Genomic DNA, 15,382 nt, shown 5'->3' with positions numbered 1-15,382 from the left:
TTTTTACAAGAATCAGACTAGTCCTATTCTTGTATCTTTTATTAGCCCAGGTGAATTTTACTTCTTTTGTAACCTAAGTCTAATAACTTACATTTATTAAGGCAACTCTAAAACAAGTTACTACGATTAGGGTTTATTGGGTTGCTCCCAAATTTATCCCTAGCTTTCAAGACTTCATTGAAGTCACCACCATAAACCAGTTGTTTATGTAGGTTTTGGAGATAGTAACTAAGCTCTCCTAGAGTAACTTTCTGTTAGCTAAAATATTACTAGCATAGATAGCAGAAAATAACCAAGAGGTGTGATCACTTAGGGATACCTTTAGCATGGCATGGATGCCCTGAGGGGTGGTGGAAACCTCTTCCATGCTAACACTGTCCTATTTCCATATAGCACAATCCCCCCAGATAAACCAATAGCCGGAGATTGGATTAGCATGTCAAACTGCAGCTCCTCTGCCAGCTTTTTGTGGTCAGCCATCTTGGTGTGACGACCCGGCCGGTCGTCTTAAGAAGTAACGTCCTGATCCTCTATTAACTGCTTTTCTCAAGTTTATTCCTACTAATATGATTTGTCGGGATGTTCGGTTTTGAGTTTCAGAGAGTTTTGGGACACTTAGTTCCTAAATGAGAGTTTAAGTGTTGGAAAGTTGACTGTAGCCGGAACAGTGTGAAGACGGCCTCGGAATGGAAATCCGATCATGAGCATCACAATTCTAAACTTTTGTCTTCTATTCTCTCACAGATGGTGAGGACCCGTGCTACTCGAGATGATCAGGCACCCTCACCCTCTACTGCAGCCGTCAGAGGCCGGGGCCAGGGTAGAGGCCGAGGATGCGCACGTGGTGCATCGAGAGAACCTGTGCGAGTTGCCGCCAAGGTACCACCAGTAGATCCAACCGGAGTCCAGGAGCCTGACACGCTTACTGCCACTACTACTCCAGCCCGTCAGGAGACTCTGGCACAATTCATGAGCATGTACACCACTTTGGCTCAGGAAGGGTTGCTTCCCCTTGCTGCAGCCACATCCCAGGCCGGAGGAGGAACACAGACTCCCGCCGCCCACACTCCTGAGTAGCGAGTGCATGTTGAGCAGGCCCCTGAGATTATTCATGTACCGCCTGCAGTACCGGCTCAGCCCGAGGACAGGGCAGCTATTTCTGAGGATGATAAATTGAGGCTTGAGAGGTTCAAGAAGTACAAGCCTCATGTATTCAGTTGTCTAGCACCGGAGGATGCTCTAGGATTCCTTGATGAGTGTTACCGCATTCTCCGTACCATGGGTATCTCAGGATCGAGCGGGGTTTCTTTCACTACCTTTCCCCTTAGGATATGATATTTGGTAATTGAATGCCTTGTACGTGAGGTGACGAGCGCGTACTTGAGCTAATTGTTGAAAATCCGATTTTACTTTAAGTATTTAAATTGAGCTCCATTCTTACCTCTTTTATTCTACTTGCAAACATAGCCTGTGTTAGTTTAGAAAAGCATGCTTAGGTGACTTAGTTGCCTATTTGCTTAAACTTCCTTAATTGTATTTCGTGAAGCATGTTAGGCTAGAATTAACTGTTTACTTGTTACGAATTTAGTATTTACTTTAATATTCTTGAGCGGCTGCTGTGTGTTTAAATTTGGGACTATGAGACGACATCCTGGGAGATCCCCCTGTATGTATCTATGTTTTGGATGGAGGTGCAGGATATCAAGATATCCCTGGCACGTGTGTTGAGGATGCCGAGAGATCCTCGGGATACCAAGATCCCTAGTGTAATTATTGGGGATACCAAGAGATCCTCAGGGTACCAAGATATCCCTAGCATATATAACGAGGATACCAAGAGATCCTCGGGGTACCAAGAGATCCCTAGTGTATATGATGAGGATACCAAGAGATCCTCGGGATACCAAGAGATCTCCGGTTATCATCCTTGTTGTGGGCGGTATTTCCTTGTGTTTACCTTATTTTTGTTTTCTGTTACTGTATCCTTATTATCATGTACAGATTTTTACTGTAGATTCTCACTTATACTGCGTATTTATCCTATCATTTATTATTTATTTATCTTAGTAGGGCCCTGACCTTCCTCGTCACTAACCGATGGAGGTTAGGCTTGGTACTTACTGAGTACCGCTGTGGTGTACTCATGCCCCTTTCTGCGCATGTTTTTCATGTACAGATCCAGGTACCTCTACCCAGGCTTATCACCCTTGAGGCAGGGAGATATTTCGGAGACTTTGAGGTACATTTGTCGCGCCCGCAGACCAAGGAGTCTCTATCTTTATTCTATCCTATAGTGTTAGCCTTTTCTATCTTACTGTTGATGTAGACATTCTGGAGATTAGAGCATTTTACTGTATTTCATCTAGCTTGTGTTCCCGTGAGTTTCTGGATTTTGGGATATTGTTGTAGAAATTCGGAGTTGTTGTGATGTATATGCCGAGTGGCATCCTATATACTGCTTTCACTTGTTTATTCTTAGCTTTTAATTTACTTTTCCGCAAGTTTATATTTACTTTCCGCATTGTTAGGCTTACCTAGTCGTAGAGACTAGGTGCCGTCACGACATGTTCACGGAGGGCGAACTGGGGTCGTGACACTTGGTCTCTAGTTGTACCAGCAAAGTTGGCTTGTGGAGCTTAACCATATCCATGCAGTGCCTCTTAAACTCAGCGTTGTTTCCACCCCTAACATTCTATATGATGTGGTTCATCGGGGGTGATTGGTGGTGTGGGAACTGGTTTTCTTGAGGTTTCTCCATTCCCTATGGAGTCTTTGTTAGACTAGTTTGGTTTTTTTCCCTCATGTTGAGAAGCGGCTTGGTCACTCCCTAGGTGTGTGAGACACTAGGCTCAGTCCACATTTGGTTATCATTCTTGGACACAGCAACACCAGTACTTTGTTGTTCTCCACACTGAACTCTATCGCCCTGACTGAGTCCAATAGTAGAGAATCTGTGCGAAAGGTTCCATAGTTTGTTCCTTCCATTTCTTGGGCTTTTCTTTTTCAGGAGATCTAGGGCTTTGTTGATTTCCCTTGTAATGTTTTCCAGTGGTGGTGACAGATTCTTCTCTGGTGGAGCAGAAGATGATGGGGCCTGGTGGATTTGGGGTTCGATGGTCACAAAGACTGGCGACGCTGCTGGATCTTCCGTTGCCGAATCTGGGAAGAATGGTATTGACTGGAACGCTTGGGAAATTAGGTTGTTGAGCAGTGGTGGGGCGATGTTTGGTTGTGTACAGTCGTTGCTTGTCATTGTTTTCCATAGGCATGGACCAAAGGCAACCAAGGTCTAGGCTTCCACCGTTACCCCCGCCAAATGCGCTGGATTCTGGACAATCAGGGTCACTAGTTGATTTTCCAGGATGAAATTATAGGTTAGCCCCTGTCCTTGTAATGCCACCTCCAGCTAGGATGTTGGTAGGTTGTCCGGTGGTAGTGGTAGCGATGTCACAATGGTGGGTGACGTTTGGTTTTTTTCCATTTTTGTGTTTTTTTGATTTGCTACTTTGGGTAATTGGGGGGAGGGGGAGGTTAAGTTAATGGACCGATTCATAATTGCGTCTCTTGGTGCCAAATCTAGGTTAGTGAAAAAGGCATCGGTTATTGTATATAGGGAGAGGGATTCAGAATTAATGTGGTATCTTGTGGAATGGACGGAGAGTGTCTATTCACCTGAGCTTGAGTGAGTTTTCAGATGAGGCACTTGAGTGTTCATGGAGTGTGGTGAGTTTTCCCCATTAGAGCCTTTCTTTGAGAGAGGTGTGGGGGACGCGTAGGTGCTTGGGTAGGGGTGATTATTTGGGCTGGGTGTCCCCAATTGGGTGTGGGCCCCAACTGGTTAATCAAGACCGGCCTGATGGTCCAACTCCCCGAGATTGACATTTTTTGCGTTAGGGATTGGGCTAAGGGGAAGGGCCTCGTTTTGGGTGCCAATGTGTGGCCCAGGAATGGAGTTAGCGTCAGTTTCCTCGGGCCCCATTCCTGCTTTACGTTTGGCATTATGTTTGGGTTGGGGCCGCGTGAAAAGGGTTATAGGGGAGTGGAGGATGAGGTTTTGTTTATTGGTTGGGCCGTTGGGCCTGTTGTAATTTTTTGGTCTGGTATTGTTTTCAAGAAAGCAAAAACAAGTAGCATCTCCTTATTTCCTAAGGAAATACGTGTTTTAAAGTTCAAATAGTGTTAAAGTTAAAAGAAGATTCCATGGTAATATATACAAATAGAAATATTCAAGAATCAATTGACAATTTTTATTTCACTTTTTTTAATTTCATCTTGTTCACTGACTCAACCTTTTGGTATGTTGCAGACTTTCTTTTATTTGGATCATCTTTTTCCTGTATTTATAGTATGATTTATGGATCATTAAATCAATAAATATGTCATATATAGTTATCAAAGCATATTTGGTGTCTTTTTATGATAAAAATTCAAACCATTATAATGTCGTTCGAACCAAATACATTAATCATGGACCAAATGTAGTTATCAATGCAATTGGATATATTTTAACACCCCAATTGTTGTAAGATAAAAAAGAAACTTTGAGTACGTATTTGGTATGATAGAAGTCATTTTAAATCAAAACTATATTTTAAGAAAAATATTTTTTGATATTTGGTTGGTGATTGAAAAATATCTTTCAGATTGATGAAATTTTGAGTCTTAAAGTTTATAATATTGTTCCATAAAAATGCCGTTTGTCATATCAAGCACACTTTATCGGTTAATCTTATTAGTCGGAATAAGTAATGTGGAGTTGGGAATTGAGGTACTTACATATTTTTCAGTAATCAAACACTAAAAAAATAGCTTCATCATTGAAACTCTTTATCTTTCCTAAACAAATCTTTCACATTGAAAGTCAAATATATAACCATGTTCGTATTTTGGTGGCCAAATATAGGAATCTCATTTCTGAGATAGATTTAGTAGTATTAGATTTTTGCCGCTCCCCATGTACCATAAAGCAAGCTCAGTTAATAAGGATAAAGTCTCATATATTATAAGTTATTAGTTTACAAAGCTATCTCAGATAGCTCGAGTAAGCTATTTCTTTTAGATAGTTGATGTCATAGCCTAAAAATATTGGATCGCAAAAAAAAAAAACGAAAAGAAAAGAAAAGAAAAAAAGAGAGAAAGTTATAACCAAATTGAAGAGCCTACTTGTATTAGTGAAAGTCTCTCACACAAGTTCAATTCTTGTTGCCCATCTTCTCCCTTCCCTCTTATTTTTACAACTTTAGCGGTGGTTTATATAGGTGAATCCATGGAGGGCCATCACTGAAATAGGTTTTTTAGCTTAGCTCAAAGAAGGGGCGGATGTAGCCCTATAGCAACGTGTTCAATTGAACACATAGCGTGCACACGAAGCACAAATTTATGTGAAAAATTCACTAAAACGCAATAAATTGTAGATATGAGCCCATAATTTTATGGATATAATGAGTTCAATTTTAAGAACCTTAATGGTTGAACCTATAGAGTTTAAATCCTAAATCCACCTCTGGCTCAAAGCAATGTATAAATATGGTGGGTGGCAAGAGAATTAGTTCATTCCGAGAATATAATAGGGAAATCTAAATTAGGAAAATCTGAATATACAACTATATTATATATGATCCCTAATCCCCAATGTAATGGAAATTTAGAAAAAGAAAAAGAACTATTTTGAGACAGAATGAGTATTTAAAGAAGATATATTATTATATTATGTGTTTGTAAAGAAAATACAGATAAGCAATTTTTTTTGTTAAAATGACCAAATATCTAACAGAAATATACTCCTATAAACTTAAAAGAATCTAATTGAAAAGGGCAAATAATGAAAATAAAAGAGTTAGAACTTTTGATTTTGGGAATACCAGAAACAATTAAGGATGAGACAATAAAAAATTTAATCAAATTAAAAATACTTATAAGCTGAAAAGCCATAAAATTGGGGGTGACAAACGTATAACTTTAAGGCAGTGTTGTGCTTATAAACACTTTTGGTGATTACCAAATGTATATATAAGCCAAAAAAGTGCTTATAAACTGGTCATCGACACATTTTGCTTTATTGCAGATCTATTCGTAATCCATTGCTGGTTGAATGGAAGACAAAGTTCTTTGAACTACTCACCAGCAGCTCAATGAAGGTCACCATTCACCAGCCAAATCTAGCATATAGATTCAGTTGCTCAAGTGCCTGGAGAAGAACAAGAACTGTGTCCAAACAAAGTCTGAAAATTTGAAACTTCAAGAAAAAGACATGAAAAGCTAACAAGTTTCTTTGCCCCGAAGTTCTGTGTCCAAACACATTGAAAACTTGCAAATCCAAGAAAAAGACATGAAAAGTTAGCAGAAAGGTTTCACTAATTATCTTTTTCTATTATTATTTTTCTATGGTTAGCCACAAAAAATAGAAAGGTTTCACTAATTATCTATTTTTGCAAGGGAAAAATATTATGTTACCAAAATTTTCTGAATGCAGGAGTGTGGGCCTTTAAAATTCAGGAAGATTACACTCCAACTGAGAATTGAAAAACTCAAAGCAGCAGCACTCTGGAACAAAAACATCATCAGCTTGGTCTTCTACTCCCAACAAAGACAAGATGCTTCATACATATTCAAGGGCTTCACATATGACCCTCTTTTCGCAAATATATCTACGTACCTAGAGCTCATGGGTTATTTGAATCTGGAGTGCCGCATCAGTGCTTCGCAAAAAGTAGCTATTGCTTGTTTCCTTCTAGCTAACCTGGTTTTCACTAGCCTTGTAATACAGCATTTTCTGCACATAAAACATCATGTATCCTTGCGCAGCTCTCACAATACTCTCGCTCACCTGAGTTATCCAGGCATCGTCACATTTGTACCATTGATTGCTTAACCTCAGATATGTTACGTAATGACCAGCATCAAGTTTACCAGTATGGGTGATGACAGCAAACAACTCAAATTCCGAGGACGATTCACAGGACGCATCTTGCTCGTCCCCGTCAAAGGAGAAGATTCTATTTCCAAATCGACTCCTCAAGATAGATGAAGAGAGATAAGGCGACATGTCCAAGGAAAAAGGAAACTGTAGGTAGTGATCAACCTTCCTTGACATTTTCTTAATCACAGAATGCTCAAACCTTTTGATATGGAAGCAAGAAACTAAAGGCAGTTTTCTTATGGACATCTGTTTAAGAGATTCCTGTCTCACTTGACAATGTTGGCAGAAGAACTTCTGATCAGAACCCAATTTCTCAGGTCTTGTGAAATGATCTAAGCATCCCATCAACGTAGAAATTCGACCGTTTTGGCTAAACTTTCCAGATTCTGCCTCCTTTTTGTGAGTATTATGAGACTTCTTTGATGTCATCTTGGCGGAACTCCCCTGGCTCAGTTCCAAGTCCAAGGAGATGTCTATACATGGATCATATGTAGTAGATGTGAAGCCACAAGCTGTACACATGACATCAGACCGCAAGATCCCAGAAAATACTCTATGAGCAATGCAACAGTCTCCGCTGCCTGCACAAAAGAAAAAAATTAGTCAAGATTAGATTACAGATGACAAAGTGCAATGTGTACTGCTCCTAATAAGTTACATACAGTAACATAGTATGCACAGCTTAAAGTGCTCCTCAACACATTTCATAAAAAGCAAAAGTCCAGTTATGCCATAAAGACAAAACAACAATGGTCCTATGAGGAATGGCAACCAACAGAATGAGTAGCTACAAGCAATGGAGTACAATTGACTTTTGTAAAAAAAACCTCAGTAAGAAAAGTATCCGCAAGACACTTTATTGCCTCAAAAGGTCTATTATTCCATTTACACAAAACCATTCAAAATCATAGATCCTTGTATTCATTATTTAACTGCAACAACCAGGTGTTAACTAAATTTTGCAAACTCAGGGTAGCCCTGTACTAATCCTCTAATTAAGAGGAATAAGAATAGGTGTTAACTCTCTCAATTAAAGTACGTGTGACTTAAGCGGGAATCAAATCAGCATATTTACAGTGGCAGAAATGAATTGTTTGCTAAGGAGTTACCCTACTAATGATTGCTCTGCTAAAGAAATTTGAGGTACCGAGGAGGTAGACTCACAAGAATAATAAGACACACAGGGGCTTATAGAAAAAAGTAAGCAAAAAGTTGTCAACCTAGTAAAGACTTCAAGCTTTCTTGAAGGTTGCGATCAGCTCACTCGAGAGTAATACCCTAAAACATGGTAAAAGTGCGAGTTAATATGAGAACTATTGTACCAGAAGAAAACTCCTATGCTGAAATCAATAAGACTAACCAAACTGAGACTTACTGGGAAGAGTAGGAGGAAATCTTTTTCCTTTTGAGAAACATCTCTAAGCCTGACAGCGAATATCAACTGGTAAATCGCCTATGGCAAAGAAAAGACCTAAACCATAACCTGCATTCAAATATTTCTATCTTTTCTCAGTGACAACGGAAGTTGGGATTGCCATGAGAGATGAGATGCTAGAACAACAAAGATAAGCCTATCAAGTAGGCCCTGAGTGCATTTTAGTTAGACGTTACTTGACATCAAAAAGATGCTTGAACACACTATTCTACTTCCTACAGAAATTACTTCTTCCACCCCCTCTCCACCAACAAAAAAGTTCAAAAAATTCACCTACTGAAGTACTTGACCTTTGCAAGTAACTATACAAATTTCAGTAATCCACTTATTTGAGGTTTTTACTGCACTAGCCTCCCTTGACTATGTTAGATTTATGTTGCTTTATTAAAATATGCATAAACAATGTTGCCAATAATTTTCACAGCACAATAAAAAATATTTAATCTCAATGATTGGTCTAATTCGGAAGAAAAGGAAAAAAGAAAGAACAAGAAACTAACTATGCAAGGTGATGGGGGGAGAAAAGATGGGTAACTAATAGATACTCTAACGCAACAAACAAATATACCTGGACTCAACGCCTTTCCCTTATCGTTCTGCATCCTTTCATGAATCCCATCAAGCACGGAAATGAAAAACTCATGAGCATCCTGCTGTTCATAACTTGCAAGATTTGATGCATGCTTCCACCAACTGTTCCAAAGAAAGGTTTACATCCATCAGAATCAGATACAGAACAGACTGCAATTAGATACTCAAAAAAAAAAAAAAAAAAATCCACATCCAATATAACAAATTACAAATGTATTATATCACAACCAAGTTACACACCACTAGCTAATTTTACTTCAATGAAGGGATAAGGGTGGTACATATAACCCCAACAATAAAAAATTAATCTTGTCCCTACATCATTTGCAAATAAGGGCACAACCAAGCTAAATAAGGAATCTTTTACCAATATATCATTATCCTTAAAAAAGAATTATAAGTATACAACGACTATGCCTCAATTCCAAGCAAATCTGGATCACCTATACGAACTTCTCACCCAAAAAAAAAAAAAAAGAACGAGTGCACATTATAAGAAAGCCAAACATGATCTCAACAATCCAAGAAAACATGATCAAATGCAGACCTGTAGAGGAACTTTGCAGGACTAATAGGGGTCCAATCGCCGGAGAAAACAGCAGAAAACATTGCATCCAAATCACAAGCTAAACACAGCATTGTTGAGTTCTTATTCCCATTATCACTACTACTCCTTGTTATAACACTGTTATTCTTTCGCTGGCAAAAATATCTGTTATGCTTGTCACTCAGAAAGTAATTCCTCAATGGTGGTGTATGAAGCAATGCTTGAAGCACTGAATTCATAAAACACGTGTTTCCAAGATTGTTAAGGCCCCTCAAACCCCATTGTACTTCTGGGGTTGTTGAGTCATTGCCGAGCTGACTCGGCAACGGACTCGAATTCCCAACGATCAAGACCTGCTCTTTCACATCAGGCGTCCACGGCTTATACTCCACGCGCCTCCTCTTGCGCGTGTTCTCCGGCTGCGGCGGAGGGTCTTGTATTGATCCGATCACGGTAGCCTCCGTCTGCGCTAGTACTACGGCGGCGTCGAAGTCTCGATCGTATACCTGGTCCCTACACCCGCAGCAGAACAGCTCGGCCCTGTCGATGTCCACGGCGATGCTGTGCAGCGAGGGATCGGAAGCGTTCCCCACCGGATGCGACGGCGCGTGCACACGGCAGAATACCGCGGCGCACGTGACGCAGGCGTACAACCGCGGCGGCGCCTGTCCGCACGCACCACATCTCACCAGCTCATTCGGCGGCTCACGGCGGATGGACGCACGCCCCAATGGCCGGACCTTCACGCAGCCCCGGAAGTTGAAAAATGGGTTCGACCCAACTCTGGATCGGAGCTCCGACAAATGCTCGCATGTACCACTATCGGTATAAACAGGCGACCCGTTTTTATTTTCGGATCCGGGTTGGATCTTACCGATTGACAAATGGATCTTAAGACTGTTCCTAGACATTGAAGTAGCTGGAAATGCAAGGCAATAATTAGAGATTGAAGATTGTAATCTAAATCATATATGTAAATGCCAATCGGAAACTTCATGGATCAATTCGAACAAAATATCTACGAAATTTTCATAGTGGTATTAAGTTCAGATCTGAAGCCATTTTTCAATACTAGGTTTCATTGATAGAAACAACAATGGAGGAGAAGATTTTGGGTGGGGGGGGAGGAGAGGGGGTTGGTTAAGGGGTTGATTTTTGGTGAAGAGTTTTGATCCAAAAAGGAAGGAAGATATTTGGGTAAAACATTATTTCTAGAAATGGATACACAATTTTACGTTTGCTTCTTTTGGTGATGTTCTCTTTTATTTTAATTTTATTTGTCTTTTTCTTTACTTCTTTTTTCATACAAAAAGTGTAAGTATTTAATTCATGTTATTTGTACGTAAATTTGTTTTATAAGGTTTCGATAATATTAAGAAAAGCAACTATCGTTTGCATATGTTTAGAGAACAAATGTGAGTACTAAATTCGATAATCTCAATATGAATTATTATAACTCTATAATTTCGAGTTTAAGAAGTATCATCAAAATGTTAGAGAAGGGCAAAGTGTCATAATAAAACTCTAAATCCTCTGAAACCAAAGTTAAAAAAAAAAATGGTTCGGTGCATTAAACTCCCACTATACACGAGGTTTGGAGAAGGACCGATCACAACGGGCTAATGTACGCAGTATTATCCTGTATTTCTACTAGAGACTGTTTTCACCGCTTCAATACGTGACCTGGTCACATGACAACAATTTTATCAATTACGCCAAGGCTCTACTTCCCTCTAAACAAAAAGTACAAATTACTTAAAAAATAATTAATTTTCTTTTTGTCGTTTTTTTGTGAGCAAATATAATTTTATTGTTTATGGAACCAAAGGACCTACTAATCTATCTATACTATATTAAAAACACGAAGACCCTTAGCAAACTGTCGTTTGTCTTTTTTACCCTTTAACAATAGACTTTATATTAGACAAAATCGTAATTTAATTATTTTCTAATATTTAAGACTTTAAAATCAGCTAAAATCTTACTTATTAAATCTTTCCTTATTTCAATTATATAGAAAATCTTAATATTTAGGACATTAAAACAATATTGTTTTGGGGGAAAAGGACTATTAAGTTTCTTTTCCTTACATTTGCTTCCGAAAATATTTATGAAATGTCTGGCCTTTATTCTTCTTACAGATTAGTGTACTTAGAATTCTAAGGGGAACCTTATGTATATTATTGCAACTTATAGTATTTCTTGTATAATTTTTGAATATTTAAAATTTAACTTTAAATATCAAATTAGCTAATTTAATTTAGTTTTAAAGATTAGTCAAATTAACTCTTGAAAGACGAAAAGATTCACATAAACTAGAAATGAGGGAGTAATGACAAACTTTTTTAAAATTATCATATAACTATAATTATTTTTTTAATTGATGAAACTCTTAAGGTACATAAATTTATATTCATAAGAAGAGCACTGGATTAAAAAACAAAAAATAGAGAAAAAATGATTATGTTATAGTATAACTTGTTATTTGTTTTTCATATTAGGTAACAAAAATAATAATAATGTTCATAAGATATCCACATATGTCCTAAGAAATTACAATAACGCTTATATAGACATAATTTTTATATTTATTGAACTAGCTAAATTGGATAAATATTTATATTTTTTAAGAGTTTAGATCTTTTTCGTTAATTTTTGTTCAATAACTCAAATAAATTACTCAATATAATTAACTATTTTTAAAATTATGCACTTCAGATCAAAGGATCCTTATCTGAAGTGCATGTGGCTTCATTACCAGTAAAAGGTCTTCTCCAGCTTGTTCAATGAGCATAAAAAGCTATTCATGTGTTAACTTTCCTTTTGCATTACATATATTTTATATTTTATATTTTATATTTTATATGATGGTATTTCAATAAGCATAAATCTTTCTTTATTAAAGAACTTCCGACATATACCAAAATTCACTTAGAGATGTGGTCTGAAACATGACAGTATGACATGATATTTTTATGATTCTAAGAGTATGTCATTAAAGAGAAAATTTAAATTTTTAAATTTCAATATATGGAGTCTTATAATATATATAAAAAATACCATTTTCTTGAATTACATTAAAAAGGAAATTTTTTGAGAATTTCCGATGTATATCAAAAATCACTCAGAAATGTGGTTTGAAATATGATGATGATATGATTGTGTACGGATAAAATCGGGATAATGTCTATCCCGATTTTCCTCTGAAAAAAGGAAGAAGGGCACGGATACACGAGATTGTAATCGAGCTTAGAGACACTTCGTATCGGAGCCCAAGAAGAGTAAACGATGTGCACGTCATCGGGTATGGTTAAGTGACACGCTCCGGACCAAAAATGAGTTGTAAGACCTCGGGAAACACGGTAAACGATTACACACGACGGATAGAGGACTGTGATATTTGCATCCAACCGGATATCACGGCACGGATTGCACTCAGTGTCGGTTATGGATTAGTAATTAATGAGAAAAGAAGATTTTACCTTTTTTAGACTTACACTACGAGTTATAAAGGGAAAGTTTTTCTTTTGTAACACGCGAATCAAAGCAATACAAGTTTATTTTCTGCCTTTTAGCTACTGATAAAGTTCTTGTTCACTTATCCTGTTCTTCATTCACGGATGGGTTCGAACCAAAGGTCCAATCGAGGGCGAGGTCACTGTTCAGTCTAAATTCAGGCTTGGACATAACATCGCAATTGATTTGATCGCTTATTTCTTATTTAATTCATTTATCTAATATTCTTAATTATTTGTGTTGAATCAAATCACAAATCTTTAAAACCATGTATAAACTTAATTGTTATCGAATTTTGGTGTAAACTGTTTGGCGCCCACCATGGGGCTAAGCATAATAGTAGTGATTTGATACAAATCTCCATAACACACCATATTTTACGCTTGCTCTTTGAAGTCTTAATTTCAGGTCTGCCCAAAAATGTCAAACTCTCAGTCTGCTCACTTGAACGTTGATGCTGAGTCTGTCCATTAGGGCAAAAATAATATTTAGTGCCCAACAATGAGGTGCCTCTTGTCTATCCCAACAATGTCCCAGTTGTCGATCCTGCCAATGCTAACTCGCAAGTGGCCATTAACGTCAATTTGCCAACTAATCCCGAAAATAGTGTTCGCGGGGGATCCCGATCAGCAATCCGGAAAGTGCCCGAAGGCGAAGGTGATGGGGTAAGCCTACGACTAATCTTCGAAATGTTGCAGGCTCAATAGGCGGCGATAACGCAGTTCCAGAAGCCCCCAACATGGTTGAGCCTTTACAATCCTGGAAAAGCACTCGAAGAAACGAACAAATCACCGAGAGACCGGGTGAAGCTGAACCCGGGGTCAATCTTGAGGTCATGAAAATGCTTGAAGCATTGACAAAACGAGTGGAATCAAGTGAGAAGAAAATTGAGGCTAATGACAAGAAGGTGGAAATATATAATTCCAAGGTCGACCAAATCCCGGGAGCTCTCTCGATATTGAAGGGGCCCGACTCTAAGAAGTTTATCCAGAAGCCTTTTCCTCCGAGTGCGGCATCGAAGCCAATCACAAAGAGGTTTCGTATGCCCGACATCCCCAAATATGATGAGACCACGGATCCAAACGAGCATGTGACCTTATATACGTGCACAATCCAGGGGAACGACTTAGAAGATGATGCGATCGAGTCGGTGTTACTGAAGAAGTTTGGGGAGACTTTGTAAAAGGAGCAATGATATGGTATTACAATTTGCCCCCAAATTCTATTGACCCATTTGCTATGCTGCATATGCTTTCATAAAAGCCATGCCCGGGCTATCAAAGCCGAGACCAGAAAGTCAGACCTTTTCAAAGTCAAACAGAGGGACAGCAAGATGTTCAGGGAGTTCGTGTCAAGGTTCCAGATGGAACGGATAGACCTACCTTCGGTTGCAGATAATTGGGCCGTTCAGGCATTCACTCAGGGGCTTAACCCTCGAAATTCCTTGGCCTCTCAATAGCTAAAACAAAATTTGGTGGAGTACCCGACGGTAACCTGATCCAACGTCCACAACAGGTACCAGTCAAAGATCAGGGTCGAGGACGACCAACTCGGGGGCCCTTCTGAATCTGTTTACCCCCTCAAGGCTGACGATAGATCTAAGAGGGCCATTGATCAAGAGTCAAGACTGGTCCGAGATCGATATCATCCATACAGTACAAACAAAAGAGGAAATAGATTCGAGCGTCATCCCATAAGGAATGAGAAGAGAAGCAATCAAGGGCCCGGTGGCCGAGGCCTGATGAGTAAAAATGGGTTTGATAGGCTGCTCGGGAGTAGGGAAGCATCGAGATTGTTGGAATACAACTTCAACGTGGACACCACCAGCATCGTGTCGGCCATAAGACGCATTAAAGAGACCAAGTGGCCCCTACTTTTACAGTTCGATCCTACCTAGAGAGATCCCAATTTGACGTGAAAATATTATGGCATTCGTGGTCATAGGACCGAAAATTGCCAACGGTTAAGAGAAGAAGTTGCCCGGTTATTTAACAATAGGCACCTCCGAGAATTCCTGAGTGATCGAGCCAAAAACCACTTCAGCAACTGAGATGCCAACAAATAGGTCGAACAAGAGAAACCTCAGCACGTGATCAACATAATCATCGGAGGAGTCGATATCCCCCAAGGACCAATGATTAAACGCACTAAAGTATCTATCGCGAGGGAAAAATACACCGGGGATTATATTCCGGAGGGAGCCATTGCCAAGGGCATTATACAACCTCATAATAATGCAGTGGTAATATATGTACTCATAAATATATCTCGAGTTAAACGTGTGTTGATCGATTCAGGTAGCTCGGTCAACATCATCAGATCAAGGGTCGCAAAGCAATTGGAGTTGTACGACCAAATTGTGCTAGTAGTCTAG

General features: G+C 39.0%; 1 protein-coding gene across 1 annotated transcript; it reads right to left on the bottom strand.

The window, feature by feature from the left end:
• Positions 1-6,348: 6,348 nt before the first annotated feature.
• Positions 6,349-10,634, bottom strand: LOC104239040 (ubiquitin C-terminal hydrolase 22-like). The gene is made up of 3 exons (XM_009793575.2): positions 9,493-10,634; positions 8,923-9,047; positions 6,349-7,500 (listed from the first exon to the last, which is right to left on the bottom strand). Exons 1-3 carry the CDS (start codon positions 10,401-10,403, stop codon positions 6,731-6,733), a joined length of 1,806 nt encoding a protein of 601 aa, XP_009791877.1. The 5' UTR covers positions 10,404-10,634; the 3' UTR covers positions 6,349-6,730.
• Positions 10,635-15,382: the final 4,748 nt, after the last annotated feature.

Source organism: Nicotiana sylvestris, chromosome 11, assembly GCF_000393655.2.
Source record: "Nicotiana sylvestris chromosome 11, ASM39365v2, whole genome shotgun sequence".
NCBI classification, from domain to species: domain Eukaryota; kingdom Viridiplantae; phylum Streptophyta; class Magnoliopsida; order Solanales; family Solanaceae; genus Nicotiana; species Nicotiana sylvestris.
The sequence above is the reverse complement of the archived record's forward strand: the minus strand, read 5'-3'. Positions and strand labels throughout refer to the sequence as shown.

Bases quoted from the DNA above. Each gene is read 5' to 3' on its own strand.
- LOC104239040 (XM_009793575.2), bottom strand. From the start codon at position 10,403: ATGTCTAGGAACAGTCTTAAGATCCATTTGTCAATCGGTAAGATCCAA. The intron at 9,048-9,492 runs GTCTGCATTTGA...TCTTTGGAACAG, and splicing joins CCTGCAAAGTTCCTCTACAG to TTGGTGGAAGCATGCATCAA. The intron at 7,501-8,922 runs GTATATTTGTTT...TCTTTTGTGCAG, and splicing joins GGGAAAGGCGTTGAGTCCAG to GCAGCGGAGACTGTTGCATT.